The sequence below is a fragment of the Oncorhynchus mykiss genome, chromosome 1, assembly GCF_057628025.1.
Source record: "Oncorhynchus mykiss isolate SJ-2025 chromosome 1, ASM5762802v1, whole genome shotgun sequence".
NCBI lineage: Eukaryota > Metazoa > Chordata > Actinopteri > Salmoniformes > Salmonidae > Oncorhynchus > Oncorhynchus mykiss.
Window position 1 is genome coordinate 45,455,996 of NC_143022.1, and position 22,375 is coordinate 45,478,370.

The window sequence follows — 22,375 nt, forward strand, 5'->3', positions numbered from 1 at the left end:
ATTCTGGGATCTCATGCAGTCAATTACAACACAGATGTGTAAGACTGTGCAAAGACGATGAGTTGGGCCTCTGGTAAATCTCACTGTTTGAGAGTGTATTCCCCGGCTTACACAAGGGTGGTTCTTAGTTTATTGACCTAGTGTTGTGTCCCCCTCTCTCTCTCTCTCTCTCTCTCTCTCTCTCTCTCTCTCTCTCTCTCTCTCTCTCTCTCTCTCTCTCTCTCTCTCTCTCTCTCTCTCTCTCCTAGGTGTGATGAGTATGTGACTCAGCTGGATGAGATGCAGAGACAGCTGGCTGCGGCGGAGGATGAGAAGAAGACCCTGAACTCCCTGCTCCGTATGGCCATCCAACAGAAGCTGGCCCTGACCCAACGCCTGGAGGACCTGGAGTTTGACACCGAGCAGACCCGGGACCGCGGCCGCGGCGCCAAGGTGCCCAAGATCAAGAGCAGCACGCCCAAAGTAAGTCGACGAGCCGCCCTCACAGCTCCCCCCAGCCCCACCATGATACACAGCCCTTCTTCCACCTGCTCCCACACCTTCAACACCACCCTGACCCTCTGCAGCCCTCCCTCCCTGGAGCTGCCCCTGTCCTCCAACCCCTGGTCAGCCTCAGACGGAGGCACTTCCCAGACCTCATCCCTGGTCTCCTCTCTGCCTCCCCTGGGTCACCCCCAGTGGTCCCTGGGCACTCAGACCTTCATCATTGACCCAGAGTCGCTGAGTTTAGAGTGCTGTCGACTCATTAACAGTCGAGACTCCAGTCCGCACTCTCCTAGCTCCGCCCCCGTGTCTCCTTACCGCTCACCCATTCCTAAGACTTGGCAACACTTGTCGCCGGGGTCGGTCAGAACTCGTACCCAAAAAGATGCACCTCGCCCCTCTGCTCTGGTCACATCTCCCAGCAACCCAGTCCCTCACGCCTACAGTTCCAAGATGCCCTAGCCCTAGTCCAAGTGGGTGGGTGGGACACAGGGAGGAGGACAGACTGGTTTCCTGTTTCCAGTGTCTGGCTTGACCTATGACTATGCAGTACTGTGACATTCTTCTCAGGAATTGGCTATGAGAAGGAGCCCAACACAGCTCGTTCCATCTGCAGACAATAATCAAGTCTGTTAATAGTTTTGGGCTCATTTCTGTAGATGAAGGGATTTAGGGAAGAAATGAAATATATGTTAGAAATATACCAGTAAATGTGACATTTTTATGACAAATAAAGTTGAGTTTTAGTAATTTTTCTGAGGATTTGTTATGCATAATGCGCTAAGATGGAGTGAAGGATACTTCTACATTTTGGAGATATTTGATTCCGTATAACATACGTTTTTACTTCCTCTCTTGGCACATAAACTGTAAGCTTTTAGAGGTGAAGTGCTGTAGCCTAGTCCTCATATCATACAACCTAAATATTGTCCACTATTTTCCATTGTTAGGCAATTGAATTCCCCTGTTGTTGTCATTGCCTATGTTAATTATTCACTTTGTATAATCAAAGTCTGTTTGTAGTCAATATACACGTTGCTTTTTCCGACCATCCATAAACTGTGCACAGAGCTACACTGTTACTCTGTTCTGTGTGTCTCATTGGGCGCCACCCAGTGGATGATTTACACAGTTGAAACACAGACACTAATAGCCATTGGAATTCCTCAGTCTATCCCAGGGATGGGCAATGCAGACCCGCAAGCAACTCGGGGCCCCGCCCCCATCAAAGTTGCTCATCTCTGGTCTATCTATCCCTATGAATGTTTGACACAGAAAATATAAAGCCTGGTTGAAATCTCAAGGAATCTTTGTTTGTATAGCAGAGAAAGGCACCGTATCTATTTCTCTATGGTAGGCTTATTTACTATGGAGGCTGCCTTACAGTACCTCTCTGACACAGTCTAGAAATGAAACCGTTTTGATGACTCTGCAAATCATATTATAATTCAGGTCATCAAAATGGACGCGGTAAAGGGGTCAATGGAACTTGACCAAAACAATGGAATTGCCATGGAAACGCGTGGGGAAAGATCCAGGGGTTCGCCTCGTTGTATTTCACACTATGTTGAGGTAAAAATCGGAGTATAATGTTTGTATGAATGTCAACCCCAACACATGTCATCGTTACCAATCAACTGCGTTCCAGTTAAAAACAGCGTTGACTGCCATCAACGATTTCTGTATGATAGCTACATGAATGCTACTAGCTCATACAAACGGGAGTTAGCATTTAGCAGTCACTTCCTCTTAACCTGAAGAGGGACAACTTCTATATGTTATGCAGCAAAAACAGCCAAATATATCCAAATTGGACTTAAGTAACCACATTGTGGGCTGTTACAATACATAAATCATGACGGATTTGACGAATATCCACTTTGTTAAATCAGATTTGTTGAATGTGGGCCAATCTGGTCAACGTTGACTCCTGTGCCGCGTCTTATGATTTTAAGGAATCGTTCTAGTTTGATTAACATGTTCAAGCCATGATAATAACATGACTCTTGAATTGTCATCAAATCTGGAGCAAAAAGCATTTGACAGAAGTCCCTTCCACAAGTCTACTGCCCTATTCAGCGCCACAAGCAATTGCCCCTTCTCTACACTATACTACGTACAGCATGACATCATTGTGTCCTTAGAGTCTATTATTAATATAGAAAACCGTGTGTGTGTGTGTGTGTGTGTGTGAGTGAGTGAGAGAGAGAGAAACTCAGTGATTGATCTATGATGCTTTTTCTGTCAATGTTGATAGCTTTTTGTTGTGGCATGCATGTGACTTTGATCAGTCAGATCCAGGAGGAAGAATATACATGGTTTATATGCAGATATACCATTCAGAGCAGCATGGAAACCAGTGTGACCTCCTCCCTGTGACACTCTAACCACCTACCCAGACCTACTATCGCTGATAACGCACCCTGAAAAGAACACCCAAGCACTTCAAAGCAACCCTATGCACATGCCATGTAGTGCCAGCAGATGGCAGTGTCTTAACAATTCCCAATGAGTCATTCCTGTCAAATGCTGTTTGGCCCTCATGTCCCTACCATGGATAACAAGTTAAATTACACTCACCTCTCTGTGGTTATTAGCTTTTGGCTCCTACAGTGGTCAAATGTTTTTATAGACACAATCTGAGGTGAAGAATGTCCATGTACATTCAGGTCCAATCCCTATAGGATAACATGGGTTGCACTTTGACTCTATAAAATAAAAACCCAAGACTGCAGGGTCATTCATTCATTAATGTGTTACAATTGTGTATGATATTATCACTTGTCTGATCTAAAAAATGCTGCTTCGTTTTTAGCCCATAGGCTTACATGAGCAGCAGTTAATTGCTCCGTGTGACAGTCGCCATTAGGTTTTTGTTTGTTTGTATGTCTCTTTTTTGGTGCAGCACAGAAAAATACAGTACCGGATTTGAAACTGTGCGTAAATGTTCTACGTGTGTCTGTGTTTTTCCCCTTAGCAGTGCTGTCCATCCTCCTCGAAGGATGGACAGAGGAATGCCTTGTCAGTTGGGTCAGACGAGGCTGGTTTTGAATAACGAGCAGTCTTTCAGTGATACACAAGTACTTTATTGGCCTTGGAAAATGAACAGAGAGCTCCCTTTCTCCCGCTATCTCTCTCTGGCTCTTTCTCTCTCTCTCTCTCTCTGGCTCTTTCTCTCTCTCTCTCTCTCTCTCTCTCTCTCTCTCTCTCTCTCTCTCTCTCTCTCTCTCTCTCTCTCTCTCTCTCTCTCTCTCTCTCTCTCTCTCTCTCTCACAGAAACATAAACAACTTCTCTCACACAATATTAACTACTGTGGTATGTCAGGCGGTAGAAAGCACGAATCATTTACTTTCTAGGCAAATAAATCAGAAGAAACTTAAGAGTGTGCAGATTGTATTAACTCAAATGAACTGTATTACAGTAAGATATTAACTTGCAGAATGTGATATTCCAGTCAAATGAAAGTGATTACAAGCATGACTACTAAAAGCATAATCACTACAATGCCATTATGCTCTAATGTTCTACCCTGAAAGAGCAAAAGGTTCCACAACCGACGTCCTCTCCTCGGACATGTTGAGTTATTACATGACGAGTCCCGTGTGTCTCTTTGTCCCTGACAAGTCTTTCCTCCTGTCTTGTGCACCCATGTCTTTGTCTGTCCCACTAACCCTGACTGTCACCACTCTGTATATCTGTCTAATGTATCAGTTTCTTGTAGATTGTCAGCAGCCTGCTTCCTCTGCCTCAGTATCGCCACTCTCCCCACCACTAAGGAGAGTCTCCCTAGTCCACAGGTAACGTCCTAGAGGCCTGAGCTCTACATCTCCTCCTGTCTCTTTCCGCTTCTCTCACTCGCTCTCCTTGTGACTTGGGCCTGCAGGATACACGCAGCATGCCCCGCACGGCTGGTTCTTAAGCCACAGATATTAGTTCATATTCACACTACTATACTGTACTTGATGGATCAAACACATTTACATAACAGGCATCTAGTCACACACACACACACACACACACACACACACACACACACACACACACACACACAGAAGCCTGAGCTTAAGAAACTCATTAAGGCGAGAAGACTTGTGTATTTTTCTGACTCACAGCACGAGGCGTTGGTATTTATGACACAGCTACACTGAAACTGTATTGCTTAGTATAAGGGCTATAATTAGTGTTAGCACATGCATTGGTTTTGCATGAAGCTTTTGTCACCAGTAACACTCTGCTTCATCTTCTTAATGCAGATCATCTACTTCTACTTAGATCAAATTCCTACAGAGCTAACTCAGTTCATCTCACTACAATCCCCAACCAGCCCCCTACAACCCACCCATACAGTAGATCTCATTGCCTCTGAATCATCCCTACAGGCAAATAAGTAACTGATGTCCTGTCTACTATTCCTTCTCTTGGTCATAGTGTTGTTTAAGCAAGTCAACTCTCCTCCCAAAATATTTGAATGTTCTTCCCCTCCTGAAATTTGAACAATTTCCATCTCTGTTGTTTTTGGGAACAGTTTTGTCCCTCCCATTTGTTTGTTTGTTAATTTCTGAGCACTTAATAGCACCAGTGGCATACATGTCCTTTTGACTTTTTTCCCTGTTCTCCACTCCTCTCTTGCTCTTTTCTCTTCTCCCTCCCGTCTTCCTTGCAGTCCGAGTCCTAACATTGTGACGGCCCTCCAGGAGGACCAGACACCAACCTTCTCCAGCCATTCCCCCTCAATGACCCAGCAGCCTCGCCCCCAAGGCCCCTAGGACTCGAGCACCCACACCCATGGACCCGGCCCTCACGGAGGCACACAGCACTAAGGACACCTGTCTCTCATCTCCCTCAACCTGGCACCCCATCCTGGTGCCTAGTCTTTGTGTCCCCTCAGCAAGCCCCTCCTCCACATACCACACTTTCTCCCGGTTGGTGAGGTTACAGAGCAAGTTCGGGATACTCCTCATTGGTTGGGCTGGAATAAAATCACATCCTGTCCACAAGAGAGAGACTGGCGGACCGGACAGCAGGGCAAACACCAGAGTGACAAATTGACTTAAACAATGTCCTGTATCTATATGATTATTTATGATCTATTTAGCTGACTTATCTATTTAACTGGTTATTTATTTATTTGTGTTTGTTCATCCATTTATTCATTTGAATTTGCATGTGATATCATCTGATTGTTTCTTGGTCATTCTTTGAAAATGGAATTCAAGATGTGTATTATTGCTGTGGTACTTGGACTTAAATAATGAGGATTGATTTAGCTCAGATTCATTCAACTATGGCTGTTATGTCCTTATTGCAATCTTTTAAAAAAATAAAAAAATCGATAGAACAAAAACCTCTTTCCCAATTGAATATAACAAGGTTTTGTATGGTCTATATCCTACAAGTGTAGCCAGAAATGTTCCGTCAATAACAGCGTTTCTTTTTGGTAACGTGAAAGGCTTACAAACTTGCCTAACAGACTAGACAGAATATTAGACCTAAAAGCATCTGTTTGTAAGCATAATCTCTACATGTGTAAGTGGTTCTGTCTTTTCTACCATGGTCATGTTAAAGAATACATTGAATTTGACATCAACGTGGAAAGACTAATTGAATGGATGTGATATTGCATTACAAGGATAATGTTTGATGAGATGGGCGTTCTTGATTTCAATGACCAATCTAACGTAACTACACTTGAGATGCTTGTTTTTATACAACTTTTTTGCAAAAGGCATAAAGATTATATTTTTTACTTCAGTTCTTTTTTTTTTTACTGCTGAGGCGATTGGTTATGTTTGTCATGGAGTTGAGATCGTACTTGACATAGAGACTCGAGACTAAGGTAGGAGATGAGGAAGTGAGGTCTAGGTCTGTAGGCCTGGATGTGGCCTTTTGAATTGCACAGGTTTGACTTGACCATGACATGTGTGACATGACACCCCTTGGTTTAGTTTTTTACACAGTTCAGATAACACATTGCCCCGGTAGTACCATGTTTCTGTCGAAGGACATTCGAATTGGCTCGTCTTAAGCTTCATGTTGTTTATGTACAAGGGATCGCTTGTTTCACTCTGTCTAACCCAAAAGAGATGACAGTAATCAGGCATTTTAACTCGGTATGGACTAAATAGGTTCAAACTAAAGGTAAGCTACTCTCTCCTCCAAACATCCTTCTTTACAAGCACAATTAGGACTATCTACTGAAGCAACAACACTGGACATGACTTTGTTTATATTTGGTTGGATGCTCTGTCAGGTCCAATGACTGTGGTGAGATCTCTGTCCAGGCATCTCTCTTCCCGGTTAACAGAGCCATAAATATCTCTACTCTGCCGGATGTAATAACATCACACTAACCAGCTAAACGAAAACAGGGATAAATCCCAAAGGCTTCCAGGAGACCGGGTGTATTTTGTGAGTCATCCCTACACCTTCAGATCAATTTGCATTGAGGTTTGGTGGTCTGGCGACTTTTTTATGTTCTTTGTTGAAACATTAATTCAAGGTGAGCCTAGATCCAAACTGTCTGATCATGTTGATGATGTAATCTACCTAATGTTGCATGAATCATTTACCTGATTCACACACTCTCTCTCTCTCTCTCTCTCTCTCTCTCTCTCTCTCTCTCTCTCTCTCTCTCTCTCTCTCTCTCTCTCTCTCTCTCTCTCTCTTTCAGTGATACACAAGTACTTTATTGGCCTTGGAAAATGAACAGAGAGCTCCCTTTCTCCCGCTATCTCTCTCTGGCTCTTTCTCTCTCTCTCTCTCTCTCTCTCTCAAATCAAATAATGATTATGTCTTATGTTTGACTAAACAGGTTTATTGAGGGGCAATCTGAACATCTAGTTTCTTATGGATATGAGCCAGAGGCATTAAGACCGTTTTTTCTTACAGTTCTACATGAATTGAATCACACCATACGGGTGGATTCTGGTATTCTGGTAAGATGTGTATAGTAGCCATAAAGAACAATCACCCTTGGAATCCACACAATAAGCACAGGTGAAAGCATGTTAAATGGCAGTGGAGAATGGGTATGCTACTTCTATACTGTATACATGTTTACATTGATTTGATTTCTGTCTATGTTTGTGGAATCACTTGTTTTCATTCTAAAACCTTCGGTGGAACGGTAGAGTATGAAAGATATGTGTGAGGTCCAAAGCTAGTCTAGTGTACGACTGGTGTCTATCTATGGAGAATAATTTACCCTACTGCCTTGGTTCTCTGCACAGGTTAACTTTATCAGTGGAAGATTGTGATACAGAGGGCAGTGTTAGAAGCCGGTAACATGCCCCCCCCCCCCCTCACTTTTATTTTTAACAGGCATCCTCTGCTTGGAACGTGAAGCTAAGAATACTTGCTAGCTACAGAATTACTTGCACAATCACTGTCTTAGTCTTCATGATATGGTCAGCAAGTTAGCAATGTGCCAGCAATCAATAAGAGAGAAAAAAGAGGACTTAGGAGTTTTGTTCAAAGGAGAGCAAAGGACTGTAAGTAAAGTTCTTGGCAACTGCACACACACCACCCCTGGAAAACTAGCTGGCAAATTTGAGTTGTTTCAGCTTGGTTGTCTTTAACTTCATCACAGTGATCAGAGGTCATAAAGGAGTGTTCCATATGTTAAGCCATTGTATGGTGCTATTCTGATCAAGGTAGGAGAGTGACAGCCATGAACAGACAGACAGGCAGGGAGGGAAAGAGAACGAGAGGCAACAAACCAACAGGTAAGATGGTGTGAAGTGCCTCTCCAAGCTGGTAGAGCTCCTAGATTGATGATCTGTCATAGCGTGAATGAATCTCAATTATCTTATATGATTGATGAAATGATAGCATCTTAAGTCTAGAGGGTGTATTGCATGTGTTAACTTTATGCAGGTGAGAGGCAGTCGTGATAATGTTTTATTTTTGACAATTGCGTAGAGTGGAGATTGATTCATTTAAGTTTGACCTTTCACGCCTACCTGTTTTTGTTGTTGTATTATGCTGGTTATTATTACAGTATAATAACTGTATTATAAGTTGAATATATTACATTAAGTTTCAAACCATACAGTATGTAGAGCAGCAGTAGTAACAACCTGACATAGAGGAAGTGAGGAAAAAATACTAGGAAATGAATCATACAGTAGCCGAGAAAGAGTACACAATGGTTGTTTAATTTAACAGTCACACTGGTATTCAGTACAGTATGAATGGCTATGGCCCTATGCCTGGTTGGACTGTACCAGAGTAAGTGCCCTCTGCAAGACCCCCCCCCCCCCCCGGCCTTGTAAATTTGCCCATTTCTAAGTTAAGATTTCTCAAAAGTTGCTAGAAGTGAGGAATTTAAACCTTTTGTTTTCCGCGGGCATATAGCAAAATGTGTGTCCCCCCCAATGTCAGTCGCTCCAATGCCCCTGATGGAGCCCCCTGGAATCTTAACTGAGGTTTAGAAACCATAATCAGTTAAGAAAAAGGAAAAGAAAGACAGCAATATACTGTATTGGGTTGTCTTGTTAATATTTCTTACTGCGCTTAAAACAGTGTAACATCTGTTTCAATAGGAAATAAAACAACTGTCTTGGACTGATATAGGACATTTGTGCTTCGCAGAGTCTTTTTTCTTCTCAATTATGATAATGATAACCTTATGTCATCCTTCTCATAACAGTTTGCATGTCTTTGAAAATGTCACCCTATCATTATGGCTGTTTATTAGGCTACAATCAGTAGCACAACCCTGCCCGTCTTCATTATACAGTAGATTGTATGCAAAACACCTTCCAGGTTCTGTGCTCTATTTTTTAAATACCCGCCCGAAGCTACAATATCTTCATATTGCAATATTGATCCCTTTTAAGTGAAATTATTCTGGTTCCCTTTCTAAAGGGTATGGGGGAGAGATGGTTCCTCCGATGAGAGCAACAGTGAGACAGGGCGGGGTTTGAAACAATCTACTCCAACTCCTAGGTGATTGTACAGAGAGAGATAAGAGATAAGCTGACCGGATGACGATGTTGACCCAGAAAGGCAGAGCAGAGCGCACGCATCGCTCAATAACTTAATTGTGGCACATATCCGGGAAAATAAACCTGCCACGTGATTTTTCAATACGTTTTTTTCTTTCATTTAGCCGTGAATGATAAATAGGATTTAGGAGTTCTTTGACATGGAATGGAATTTTTCTGTAATATGTTGACTGTCAGTTGCACATTTGAATGCGTGATTAATGTTACCGATAGAGCTGCTCGCTCTGTGAATCTTTTCGATGTTGGAAAGGTCATCGGAGGATAAGGGTATGGACGACTTCAGACGGGTCGAGTTCCGGAGGAAGTCCCGAACTTTTGACAAGTCGGACATGGAGCCCAAGAAATGGAGCCCAGTGATTTCAGGTGAGTGCTTACTGAACCGGTGGCAGTGCGTAGGTGGTGTAAAGGCTGTGTCACGCAGGGGGACAAAAACTCAGGTCCTTAGGTTTGGGTGCAGACAGTGTGGATTGTAATATTTTGTGTAACATGTAATAATGTGTATATAACACTATAATATTGTCCTGATACTGTGGTGAGGTCTCCTATAATGGCTTTTCAATGGTGATCACTTTCTACTGTTGTGCATGTGCACATAGCAACTAAAATAGATTGTGTTGCCTGGCTTCACAGTCCAGACGACTGTAACAATCATATCTTGATAGTTGGATTTAGGGACAGAACGTGGGGGGGGGGGGGGGGGGGGGGGGGTTGTCGTCATTCTTTTTGCTTTTTGCTTTTTTTTCTCGGCGGGGAGTTTTTTTTTTTTTTTTAGGGGCATAGGGGAGGGTACTGCGTTTTTCCCTGCTAGTTTTCCCTATAAACAATGGCTTCAATTACTTTTGATATTACCCTAAAAAAGTTTAGAAACGTTTATAAAGGTTTGGTATGGTGTGGTTATTATTAAGCTTTAGCTGCTGCTGGCCTATGATATGAAGGCAGTGTGCACCGGCGCGCCAACTGACTCCTACAGTTGAACTTGAAGTGAGGAAGACTGTTTCAGGTCTACCAGAGTTACTCCTATAATCTAACAATATAACGCTTATCGTTCTACAAGGTATTTGGACAGAACATGTACGACATCTTCTGTACGTCTCTATCTGTTTAGTAGGACGCAGTAGCCATCTGACATAAAGAGATGAACGTCAGTGTCATGCCACCTGCATATCTCCATCTCTCTGGAGTCTAAATTTCTCTTCCTTTGTAAACCACTGTTCCCCCGGGCGCCGATGACGTGGATGTTGATTAAGGCAGCCCCTCCGTACTCTGTACCTCTGATTCAGAGGGGCTGGATTGAATGCGGAAGGCACATTTCAGTTGAATGCATTCAGTTGTAGATCTAACTAGGTATCCTTTTTTGCCCTATTGATTTTGGAGTTGAAAACACAAACCATGATATTGAAGTGCCCGAAGTTGGTATGCTTTGTGTATTGGTTGTGTGGTGCATTGGCACAGAAACCTGTTGGTGGAAAATTCATTGCATTTGTTTTATATAATTATAAATATGGCATCAAAATGTTGAAAATCTGAATTCCTCCTAGCTGATCATTGTCTGCGGCCGACTCTGATCGTAGTGTAATGAAATTGGCAGGGAGAGGGAGCTCGTCTGTGGTGGTCGGCGAAGCCTCAACATTCTGGGCCGTAGCCCTGCGTGGCGTTGACTGTGCCACAAAAGCATGCTGAAGTGGCAAAGTCAATATCCATGTTTATAAGCAGGGTCGCTACAGTTATCTGTGGTCGTAAACATTATTTTTGTGTTAATTCTATGAAGGGAGAGGGTGTTACATGTATTTTACTGTAGAAGGGGAGGGACATGTGACAATAGTTTGGGGGGGGTCACATTTTTTTGTTATGACACTTTGAGTTGGACCAGCCCCGCCCCCCCAGTACATTTTGATCTGTCCCTTACTGCTTCACATATCTTTTTTTGTCATTGGGTGAACATGATCTATTGAGCCATTGTGAAAGTATGTGAAGATTGCATTGCACTAGACTGCCGAACAGTCAGGTAGGAAGTGGAAGGTTGCAGACAAGCCCTAACCTGTTGTGTAATTACCTCAATGCCTCAAGGGACAGAATATTTTTCTACTTCAATACAGAACAAAATGGCCACTTTTTACTTGATATGTCAATTCGTAGCACATGTACAAAAGTTGGTTGCTTATCTAATACCCTGTCCCCTCTTCCACTTCGTTCTTCTTGATCTCTCCCCCTCCTCCTCCTCCTCCTTTTCAACTGTTGACTAATGTTCCTTCTTTCGGTTGCTGGGAGTCCTGGTCAGGGCAGGTGGAGCTGGGGTCTTACAGCTGTGACTGAGGGGTTCTGGGCTTTGCCTTGAACTGAGGGAATAGAAAGGAATCCCCCAGTGACTGACTGTGAGGAACCATGTTGTAAACACACAATACAGTGTTGTGTCTGGGCATGCTACAGGGAGAGAGAGGTGGAACACTGACATGGCCCAGTCTTATCTCTTCCAACCTGGGGAGATTAACTGTGGTTTTGCAAACGACATGGAGCACAGCAAATATTTTATTAAAAGCAGAGGCAACTGTAACCTTCCTACCAGCAGATTAAGGAAAACGTTGCCTTTGGGCAATGTCACCTCCAGGATAGAGTGGTGAGGTGACCGTTTAAGACGGTGTCTGTACTAACAGAAATAGCCAAATCAGATGTCACTTTATTAAACCAAGTGGGGTGAGCCAGCAGACTCTATAAGAGGTGAGGTAATACTGTATCAAATCAAATGTATTTATATAGCCCTTCGTACATCAGCTGATATCTCAAAATGCTGTACAGAAACCCAGCCTAAAACCCCAAACAGCAAGCAATGCAGGTGTAGAAGCACGGTGGCTAGGAAAAACTCCCTAGAAAGGCCAAAACCTAGGAAGAAACCTAGAGAGGAACCAGGCTATGTGGGGTGGCCAGTCCTCTTCTGGCTGTGCCGGGTGGAGATTATAACAGAACATGGCCAAGATGTTCAAATGTTCATAAATGACCAGCATGGTCCAATAATAATAAGGCAGAACAGTTTAAACTGGAGCAGCAGTACGGCCAGGTGGACTGGGGACAGCAAGGAGTCATCATGTCAGGTAGTCCTGAGGCATGGTCCTAGGGCTCAGGTCCTCCGAGAGAGAGAAAGAAAGAGAGAAAGAGAGAATTAGAGAGAGCACACTTAAATTCACACAGGACACCAAATAGGACAGGAGAAGTACTCCAGATATAACAAACTGACCCTAGCCCCCCGACACATAAACTACTGCAGCATAAATACTGGAGGCTGAGACAGGAGGGGTCAGGAGACACTGTGGCCCCATCCAGAGGACACCCCCGGACAGGGCCAAACAGGAAGGATATAACCCCACCCACTTTGCCAAAGCACAGTCCCCACACCACTAGAGGGATATCTTCAACCACCAACTTACCATCCTGAGACAAGGTTGAGTATATAGCCCACAAAGATCTCTGTCACAGCACAACCCAAGGGGGGGGGGCGCCAACCCAGACTGGATGATCACATCAGTGACTCAACCCACTCAGGTGACGCAGAGAGCCCCAGTATGAGAGAGCCCCAGTAAGCCAGTGACTAAGCCCCTGTAATAGGGTTAGAGGCAGAGAATCCCAGTGGAAAGAGGGGAACCGACCAGGCAGAGACAGCAAGGGCGGTTCGTTGCTCCAGAGCCTTTCCGTTCACCTTCCCACTCCTGGGCCGGACTACACTCAATCATATGACCTACTGAAGAGATGAGTCTTCAGTAAAGACTTAAAGGTTGAGACCGAGTTTGCGTCTCTGACATGGGTAGGCAGACCGTTCCATAAAAATGGAGCTCTATAGGAGAAAGCCCTGCCTCCAGCTGTTTGCTTAGAAATTCTAGGGACAATTAGGAGGCCTGCGTCTTGTGACCGTAGCGTACGTGTAGGTATGTACGGCAGGACCAAATCAGAGAGATAGGTAGGAGCAAGCCCATGTAATGCTGTAGGGTGTAGGGTTCATGAGTCATCCTCAAGTGGCTTCTCCTCTGGCCCACCGTCACCTGCTGCTCTATAGGTATACTCATGTGACTATCTTGGACCAAATACAGACCAACAGAATGAAACCTTGACTATACATCTGAGAGAGTCACATTTTCTTTTCATTTTACCTGGCATCTATATTGGTATTGTATATTACTGTATATTTAACCTACTGTATATCACCTTACCTATTTAGATATCTGTACATCAGTGATTTCCCCTTCTATTCTCAAATGGAACGACTGCACAAACATTAGGCTTATCTCATCATGTTAACCCAGTACAGTACAAATACACTATATATATATATATATATGTACAGTGCCTTGCGAAAGTATTCGGCCCCCTTGAACTTTGCGACCTTTTGCCACATTTCAGGCTTCAAACATAAAGATATAAAACTGTATTTTTTTGTGAAGAATCAACAACAAGTGGGACACAATGAAGTGGAACGACATTTATTGGATATTTCAAACTTTTGTAACAAATCAAAAACTGAAAAATTGGGCGTGCAAAATTATTCAGCCCCTTTACTTTCAGTGCAGCAAACTCTCTCCAGAAGTTCAGTGAGGATCTCTGAATGATCCAATGTTGACTTAAATGACTAATGATGATAAATACAATCCACCTGTGTGTAATCAAGTCTCCGTATAAATGCACCTGCACTGTGATAGTCTCAGAGGTCCGTTAAAAGCACAGAGAGCATCATGAAGAACAAGGAACACACCAGGCAGGTCCGAGATACTGTTGTGAAGAAGTTTAAAGCCGGATTTGGATACAAAATGATTTCCCAAGCTTTAAACATCCCAAGGAGCACTGTGCAAGCGATAATATTGAAATGGAAGGAGTATCAGACCACTGCAAATCTAACAAGACCTGGCCGTCCCTCTAAACTTTCAGCTCATACAAGGAGAAGACTGATCAGAGATGCAGCCAAGAGGCCCATGATCACTCTGGATGAACTGCAGAGATCTACAGCTGAGGTGGGAGACTCTGTCCATAGGACAACAATTTGTATATTGCACAAATCTGGCCTTTATGGAAGAGTGGCAAGAAGAAAGCCATTTCTTAAAGATATCCATAAAAAGTGTCATTTAAAGTTTACCACAAGCCACCTGGGAGACACACCAAACATGTGGAAGAAGGTGCTCTGGTCAGATGAAACCAAAATTGAACTTTTTGGCAACAATGCAAAACGTTATGTTTGGCGTAAAAGCAACACAGCTGAACACACCATCCCCACTGTCAAACATGGTGGTGGCAGAATCATGGTTTGGGCCTGCTTTTCTTCAGCAGGGACAGGGAAGATGGTTAAAATTGATGGGAAGATGGATGGAGCCAAATACAGGACCATTCTGGAAGAAACCCTGATGGAGTCTGCAAAAGACCTGAGACTGGGACGGAGATTTGTCTTCCAACAAGACAATGATCCAAAACATAAAGCAAAATCTACAATGGAATGGTTGAAAAATAAACATATCCAGGTGTTAGAATGGCCAAGTCAAAGTCCAGACCTGAATCCAATCGAGAATCTGTGGAAAGAACTGAAAACTGCTGTTCACAAATGCTCTCCATCCAACCTCACTGAGCTTGAGCTGTTTTGCAAGGAGGAATGGAAAAAAATTCAGTCTCTCGATGTGCAAAACTGATAGAGACATAGCCCAAGCGACTTACAGCTGTAATCGCAGCAAGAAGTGGCGCTACAAAGTATTAACTTAAGGTGGCTGAATAATTTTGCACGCCCAATTTTTCAGTTTTTGATTTGTTACAAAAGTTTGAAATATCCAATAAATGTCGTTCCACTTCATGAATGTGTCGAACTTGTTGTTGAATCTTCACAAAAAAATACAGTTTTATATCTTTATGTTTGAAGCCTGAAATGTGGCAAAAGGTCGCAAAGTTCAAGGGGGCCGAATACTTTCGCAAGGCACTGTATATATATATATATATATATATATATACAAAAGTATGTGGACACCCCTTCAAATTAGTGGATTTGGCTATTTCAGCCACACCTGTTGCTGACAGGTGTATAAAATCGAGCACACAAACATGCAATCTCCATAGACTATACATAGGTTGCAACACCCACTACTGAGTTCCAAACAGCCTCAGGAAGCAACGTCAGCACAATACCTGTTCGTTGGGAGCTTCATGAAATGGGTTTCCATGGACGAGCAGCCGCAAACAAGCCTAAGATCACCATGCACAATGTCAAGCGTTGGCTGGAGTGATATAAAGTTAGCCGCCATTGGACTCCGGAGCAGTGGAAACGTGTTCTCTGGAGGGATGAATCACGCTTCACAATCTGGCAGTCCGACGGATGAATCTGGGTTTGGCGGATGCCAGGAGAACACTACCTGCCCGAATGCATAGTGCCAATTGTAAAGTTTGGTGGAGGAATAATGGTCTGGGGCTGTTTTTCATGGTTTGGGCTCCTTAGTTCCAGTGAAGGTAAATCTTAACGCTACAGCATACAATGACATTTTAGACAATTCTGTGGTTCTAACTTTGTGGCAACAGTTTGGGGAAGGCCCTTTCCTGTTTCAGCATGACAATGCCCCCATGCACAAAGCGAGGTCCATACAGAAATGGATTCTCGAGATCGGTGTGGAAGAACTTGACTGGCCTGCACATAGCCCTGACCTCAACCCCATCGTACACCTTTGGGATGAATTAAAACGCTGACTGCGAGCCAAGCCTAATCGCCCAACATCAGCTCACTAATGCTCTTGTGGCTGAATGGAATGGAAGTCCCCGCAGCAATGTTCCAACATCTAGTGGAAAGCTTTCCCAGATGAGTGGAGGCTGTTGTAGCAGCAAAGGAGGGACCAACTCCATATTAATTACCATGACTTTGGAATGAGATGTTCGACGAGCAGGTGTCCACATACCTTTGGACATGTATTGTAACCTTATTACTGATAAGACTGACTTATTACACTATTTTATCCCTGTAAAATCTGTCATGCAACTTTTCTAGAAATAAACCTGAGCTTGAGCTGAACCACAGTTGTTTGTCTAAGAGGAGAGCATTTGAATTGACTATACTTCATAATTACACATCCTTAACTAGATATTCCTTCCACTTGACATGATACATTGTTGCTCAGCGATTGAGCATTTTGATTATTGCCTGAATATCTGGCTGCAGATGCGTAGGTTGAGCTTATCATACTGAGCAAGAGAAGATTTTTGTTAGGTGAAGGAGCAGTGGAGCCTCTTTAACTGTAACTAAGGCCCACTGTTTCCCTTTTCAGTCGTGAATTTGCTGGGTGCTCGTTAGCTCCACAAGAGACCACGACTCACTAGGGCGGAATGGAAGGACACCGTACCATTCAAATGTGAGCCAATCACAATAATTAACACTAATTGCAGAGAAAACTATAGACAGTTACACCATTATTTATCATTAGCGCATGTCAGAGGCATGAAAATGAGCCAATTGACTTGAAAACGGGCAGTGTACTGTACACTCAGAATTGCGGTGTGGTTCGAAAACTTTACACACAGTTTTTGCCAAGGCAGAGGTAAGTGGCCAAGACCGAGACACGCGTTTACTGCAGTGAACCTATTCATTCAAGCTACTTCAAGAGTGTTGGGCCTAATGACAGCTGCCCAGCTGGAGAGAATTTATTTAGCACAGAATTTATTTGGCAAACCTAACTGGGAAATGAGTACCGGTAAGCTTCACAATGAAAAATAATCTAAAAGGCAAAATGATGAATGCGATCTGCTTTATCTATTACCTAGTGCAAAAGTTGACTGCAGGTATTTATTTAAACAGTACAAATATTTAAATGATTTTTTTTTTTTAACGGTGTTGACAGTATTGGAAAATCATACCGAGAGTACTTCGAAATACCGCTGGATACAGTATATACGGTATACCGACGGTATACCGACCAACCCTAGTCTGCACCATATGATGCTGTAGCCCTCTGTGGTTGAAATCACCTTTAACCACTCTGATAGGTGCATTTCCTTAACATGGTCTCTGTAAACACACTCTACACTCCTCCACATTCGGTCTAAAGTCTGCTTTTGTTGGTATGTCCATTAAGATATCCCTAGCCTTCACACTAAAATATGTCAGTTTAACTCACATGTAAGTTCAACTCTTGTGTGTTGGCATTTGAGGCATTTTTTCTGAGGGAAAACATCTTCAACCACACCAAGTAGGCCGGGTCTGAAAGTTTTGCCTGGTGGCCTGGTGTTAGTATGAGCATTCTTCTGAGGCCATAACAAAGGATCTGTTTATGTTCTCTCTGCCCTGGGAAGGAGCGGGGCACCCTGGGATAGCATAGCAGGGCTGGATGAATCAGTGGCTCTGTGTTGTGTTGTTATTGTGGTGGTTGTTCTGAGCTGAGTCCTCTGTCTCTCTCACTGACTAACTGGCTTGAATTCACTCTCAACCCCTTGTGTTGCGCAACTCACGCAGTTCATTATAACTATGAGAGCTTTATTAGTCTGTTCAATTTGCATGTAATAAACATGGGTTATTACCACCTCGTGAATTGTAAGCCATGAATTACAGTGACAGCATTCCTGCAGCTGCATCTCTCTCATAATGGACTAATGTATGAATGGTGTTTTGTTTCAGAATGAGGAACCCGTCTTTAAGTTTCCCACAGAGGCCCTACTGAACAGGCGACATAATAGGCCCCTCTTCAGTACACAACTCACTGACATCATTTTTGGGTGCAGAAAGACCACCATCGCCATGATTTATATAGTTATTACATAACAAGATATTATCATATGCTTTCAATGTTGTATTAAATTGTGGTTTAATTTTTTTTATTTTATTATTATTTTTAGGGGTTAGATCAGCTTTAATATTGCAGATAGATTGTAGCTTCAATCAATGTAATTGTCTGCATAATTTCAAATCCCCCGAAAATAATTTTTGTAAATGTATACAGTACCAGTCAAAATTTTGGACACACCTACTCATTCAAGGGTTTTTCTTAATTTAAAAAAATTTTTTACATTGTAGAATAATACTGAAGACATCAACATTATGAAATAACACATATGGAATCATGTAGTAACCAAAAAAGTGTTAAATAAATCTAAATATAGTTTATATTTGAGATTATTCAAAGTAGCAACCCTTTGCTTTGATGACAGCTTTGCACACTCTTGGCATTCTCTCAATCAGCTTTAATTATTTCATATTTAATCATTTATACCCCCCCAAATTCATATTTAACTTCTTATGGCTTGGGGGCAGTATTTTGACGTCTGGATGACAAGCGTGCCTAAAGTAAACTGCCTGTTACTCAGGCCCAGAAGCTAGATTATCCATATAATTGGTAGATTTGGATAGAAAACACTCTAACGTTTCCAAAACTGTTATAATAATGTCTGTGAGTATAACAGAACCGATATGGCAGGTGAAAACCTGAGGAAAATCCATCCAGGAAGTGAGACTTTTTCAATGTGGGTAGTTTTCAATTGACTGCCTATAGAGTATCTAATGGGTTAGGACCCAGATTGCAGTCCCTATGGCTTCCACTAGATGTCAATAGTCTTTAGACATTGTTTCAGGCTTGTTTTATGAAAAATTAAGAAAAATGAGACCTTTCTGTCAGTGGACTATAGAATCATGCAGTGCTGGTTTGCGCGCGTGACAGAGTGCGCGCCCTTCGTTGTTTTTCCTTTCTATTGAATACGATATGGTTGAAATATTATCGATTATTTAGACAATTGACAACCTGAGGATTAACTATAAACATCGTTTGACATGTTTCGACGAACTTTACTAGTACTATTAGGATGTATTCGTCTGCATGTTTTGACCATCTTTGAGCCAGTGGATTACTGAACGAAATGCGCCAACAAAATTGAGTTTTTGGAGGGGCTTTATCGAACAAAACAAACATTTATTATGGCTGGGACTCTTGTGACTGCAACCATATGAAGATCTTCAAAGGTAAGTGATTAATTTTATCGCTATTTCTGACTTTTGTAATTTCTTTACTTGGTTGTAAAATGTTTGTATGCTTTTGTAAGCGGGGCACTGTCCTCAGATAATCACATGGTATACTTTCGCCATAGAGCCTTTTTGAAATCTGACACAGCGGCTGGATTAACAAGAAGATCATCTTTAAGCCGATGTATAACACTTGTATTTCTTATGAATGTTTATTATGACTATTTCTGTATTTTGAATTTTGAATCTCCAAAATTTAAATATTCCAGGCATTTATATACTATAAACTTCAGTCGTACTTTATCAAAGGCCTTTTCAAAGTTAGCTACGAATACCAGGCCTGGTTTCCCAGATTTTTCATATGGAATGGATCTTTGTATTTATCACTTGGATCCTGTATCTGAAATTATGAAATCAGACCTTCTTGTTGAGTGTCTTATAATCTACCATTTATATAGGAGTGGTTAAAACATGCTAATAACGGTCTTCTGAATTATATCAAAAAAGGTTTGGTATACCTCCACTGGTATGTCATCCAGCCCCAAAAATCTTCCTGAACATAAAGGCTTTAATCGCATCAGTAAGTTCCTCGTCTGTAATTTGCCCTTCACATAAGCCTTTCTGTACTGCTGTTTATTTTACATTATTGATAGAAAAAAAATCCACACAACTAACTTCGGTAAGTGGAGATGGAGGAGACTGAAACGAAAACATATGCTTAAAGTACTTTACTTCCTCTTTCAAAATATTGTTTGGTGAATCATGGTTGACTTTCATAAATACTTTTTGGATTCTATGTTGAATTTATGAAATAATATATTACACTAGATCTTTCTTGAATAAGTTCCTCCATTTCTTTTAGTTTTTCCTCTAACTTATTCTGAGCCTCTATGGTACAGTTTTTATTGCTATCTATCTGTACTGTTAGTCCTTCCATTTAGACCTAAATTGCTTTTGTTTTAGAGATAAGTACTGAATTTCATGGCCTCTAACGGAACATTTAAACGGTCCCATACAATACGCTTGCAATGTTGCTTTGATTATTGCTTGAACATTCGCTAAGATTATATTTGGTTATGATATTTTTTAAATACCTGTTTTGGATACAGCTCATTGAAAGAGACTGGGAGAAAAGCTAGCCAAAGATCCATTTTACTGGTTGAAGTTGAAGTGTTTTTTTAAAGTATAATGCAGTTGATTAGCGACGATGACACAGGCATTATATTAAGCAGGACGTTCCTACGAGCCTTAAAATCCACTCATAATCCAAAAGTAGTGTGAAATGCATTCATAAGCAATGTGAAAAACATTTTTGCTGGTGGTCTATGAGAACTCTTGTGTTCTGCAACCAAATTGTGTACATCGCCCTCAAGCGGCAATGTTTGCAAAAACAGAAAGGGGTCTATACTAATAAACTGTCACTGGCTGCTTATCCATTGAAAGTGTCATCCTAGAAATACCTAGGTATTTGGCTGGATGACAAGTTGTCCTTTAAAGTTTATGTGGATAATCTTGTGACAAAGCTTAAATTGAAATTGGGTTTTTATTTTCGTAATAAGGTTGCTTCCCGCTTATGGCTAGAAAGAAGCTTGTTCAGGACACTTTTCTCTCTGTAATTGATTATGGTGACTTGTTGTATATGCATGCAACCTCCTCCGTCTGACAGAGACTGAACTCTGTTTATCATGCATCATTGCACTTTATTACAAATGCCAAGTCACTCACCCACCATTGCACATTGTACCAAATGGTGGGTTGGACCTCACTTTATATGCGCAGAAAGATACTTTTGAATGTGTTCATTTACAAAGCCCTTTTTTGGTTAACTCGCTCTTTACCTCTGTAGTCTGGTCTCCTTCACCAGCAGCAGTCACCATACCCGGTCTGCTAGGTGGTTGCTACTTAAAGTCCCCAGGACATTCACAGTATTAGGCAAGACCGCCTTCTCTTTGTGTGCAACAGACACATGGAATAGTCTACAATCCATGCTTCATCTAGATATGTTGGTTCCACTGAATGTATTTAAAATATTGATGGGAGTGTAAATGTTACGGAGTGTAAATGCTTTTTTTTAGGCTGGATCATGTTGTTGAATTGTATTGTATGTTTTAATTATGTCATAAATTGATTGTTGCTGCCTTCTTGGCCAGGCCTCCCTTGAAAAAGAGACTCTGGGTCTCAATTGGCTTTTCCTGGTTATATAAAGGTTAAATAAAAAAAATAAAAAAACGAATGTACACTCTGTGATCTCTGTGCTTTCTGTTTTGGTGTTATCTCTCTGCACTCCTGCTTTTGTATGAGCATGTGACTGTACATAAACACCTGATAGCCCACACCATGAGCTTAGAGTCAAAGCGAGACGACATTGATCTTCATCGCTTTCTTCGTCAGGCCTTGCAAGCTTGTTCAAAATATTCACCAAAGGTCAAATGTTTTTACCCTCCACAAAGTCAATTCAAGTTTTATGGGAGTGTTCTCTTATTAATAATATGCAGAAAAGTACCTCATACCAACTGTAAAATATGGTGGTGGATCTTTGATGTTGTGGGGCTATTTGCTTCCACTGCTCCTGGGCCCTTGTTAAAGGAAAACACGACTCAAAACTATCTTTTGATATTTTTTTCATTAGTCCACTGTTGATACAGTCCCAACATATTTTGAGTGTCAGCAGTCAAGTTTTCAAGATATTGGACTTTTAGTAAGCAAAGTGTCACTTGCCACATCATCATGTATTGAAAACAAGGGTAGGGTGCCGGAGTATTGAAAACAAGGGTAGGGTGCCGGAGTATTGAAAACAAGGATAGGGTGCCGGAGTATTGAAAACAAGGGTAGGGTGCCGGAGTATTGAAAACAAGCGTAGGGTGCCGGAGTATTGAAAACAAGGGTAGGGTGCCGGAGTATTGAAAACAAGGGTAGGGTGCCGGAGTATTGAAAACA

General features: G+C 42.0%; 2 protein-coding genes across 5 annotated transcripts in view; both read left to right on the forward strand.

Annotated features, from left to right (window-relative positions):
• The window catches only part of bicd1a (BICD cargo adaptor 1a), a 94,751-nt gene extending 88,923 nt beyond the window's left edge, over positions 1-5,828 (forward strand). The window contains exons 7-9 of one of the 4 annotated variants that reach the window (XM_036977938.2): positions 249-462; positions 4,196-4,281; positions 5,148-5,828. In XM_036977938.2, the coding sequence (XP_036833833.2) occupies positions 249-462; positions 4,196-4,281; positions 5,148-5,250 (403 nt within the window). In that variant the 3' untranslated portion in view covers positions 5,251-5,828. Of the gene's footprint in view, positions 1-248; positions 3,217-4,195; positions 4,282-5,147 lie in introns of those variants that run through there. The other 3 variants (XM_036977953.2, XM_036977956.2, XM_036977931.2) reach the window with 3 other exon arrangements.
• A 3,574-nt stretch (positions 5,829-9,402) lies between these two features.
• The window catches only part of fgd4a (FYVE, RhoGEF and PH domain containing 4a), a 115,149-nt gene continuing 102,176 nt past the window's right edge, over positions 9,403-22,375 (forward strand). The window contains exon 1 of the mRNA XM_021601933.3: positions 9,403-9,855. Coding sequence (XP_021457608.2) covers positions 9,732-9,855 — 124 coding nt within the window. The 5' untranslated portion in view covers positions 9,403-9,731. The remainder of the gene's footprint in view (positions 9,856-22,375) is intronic.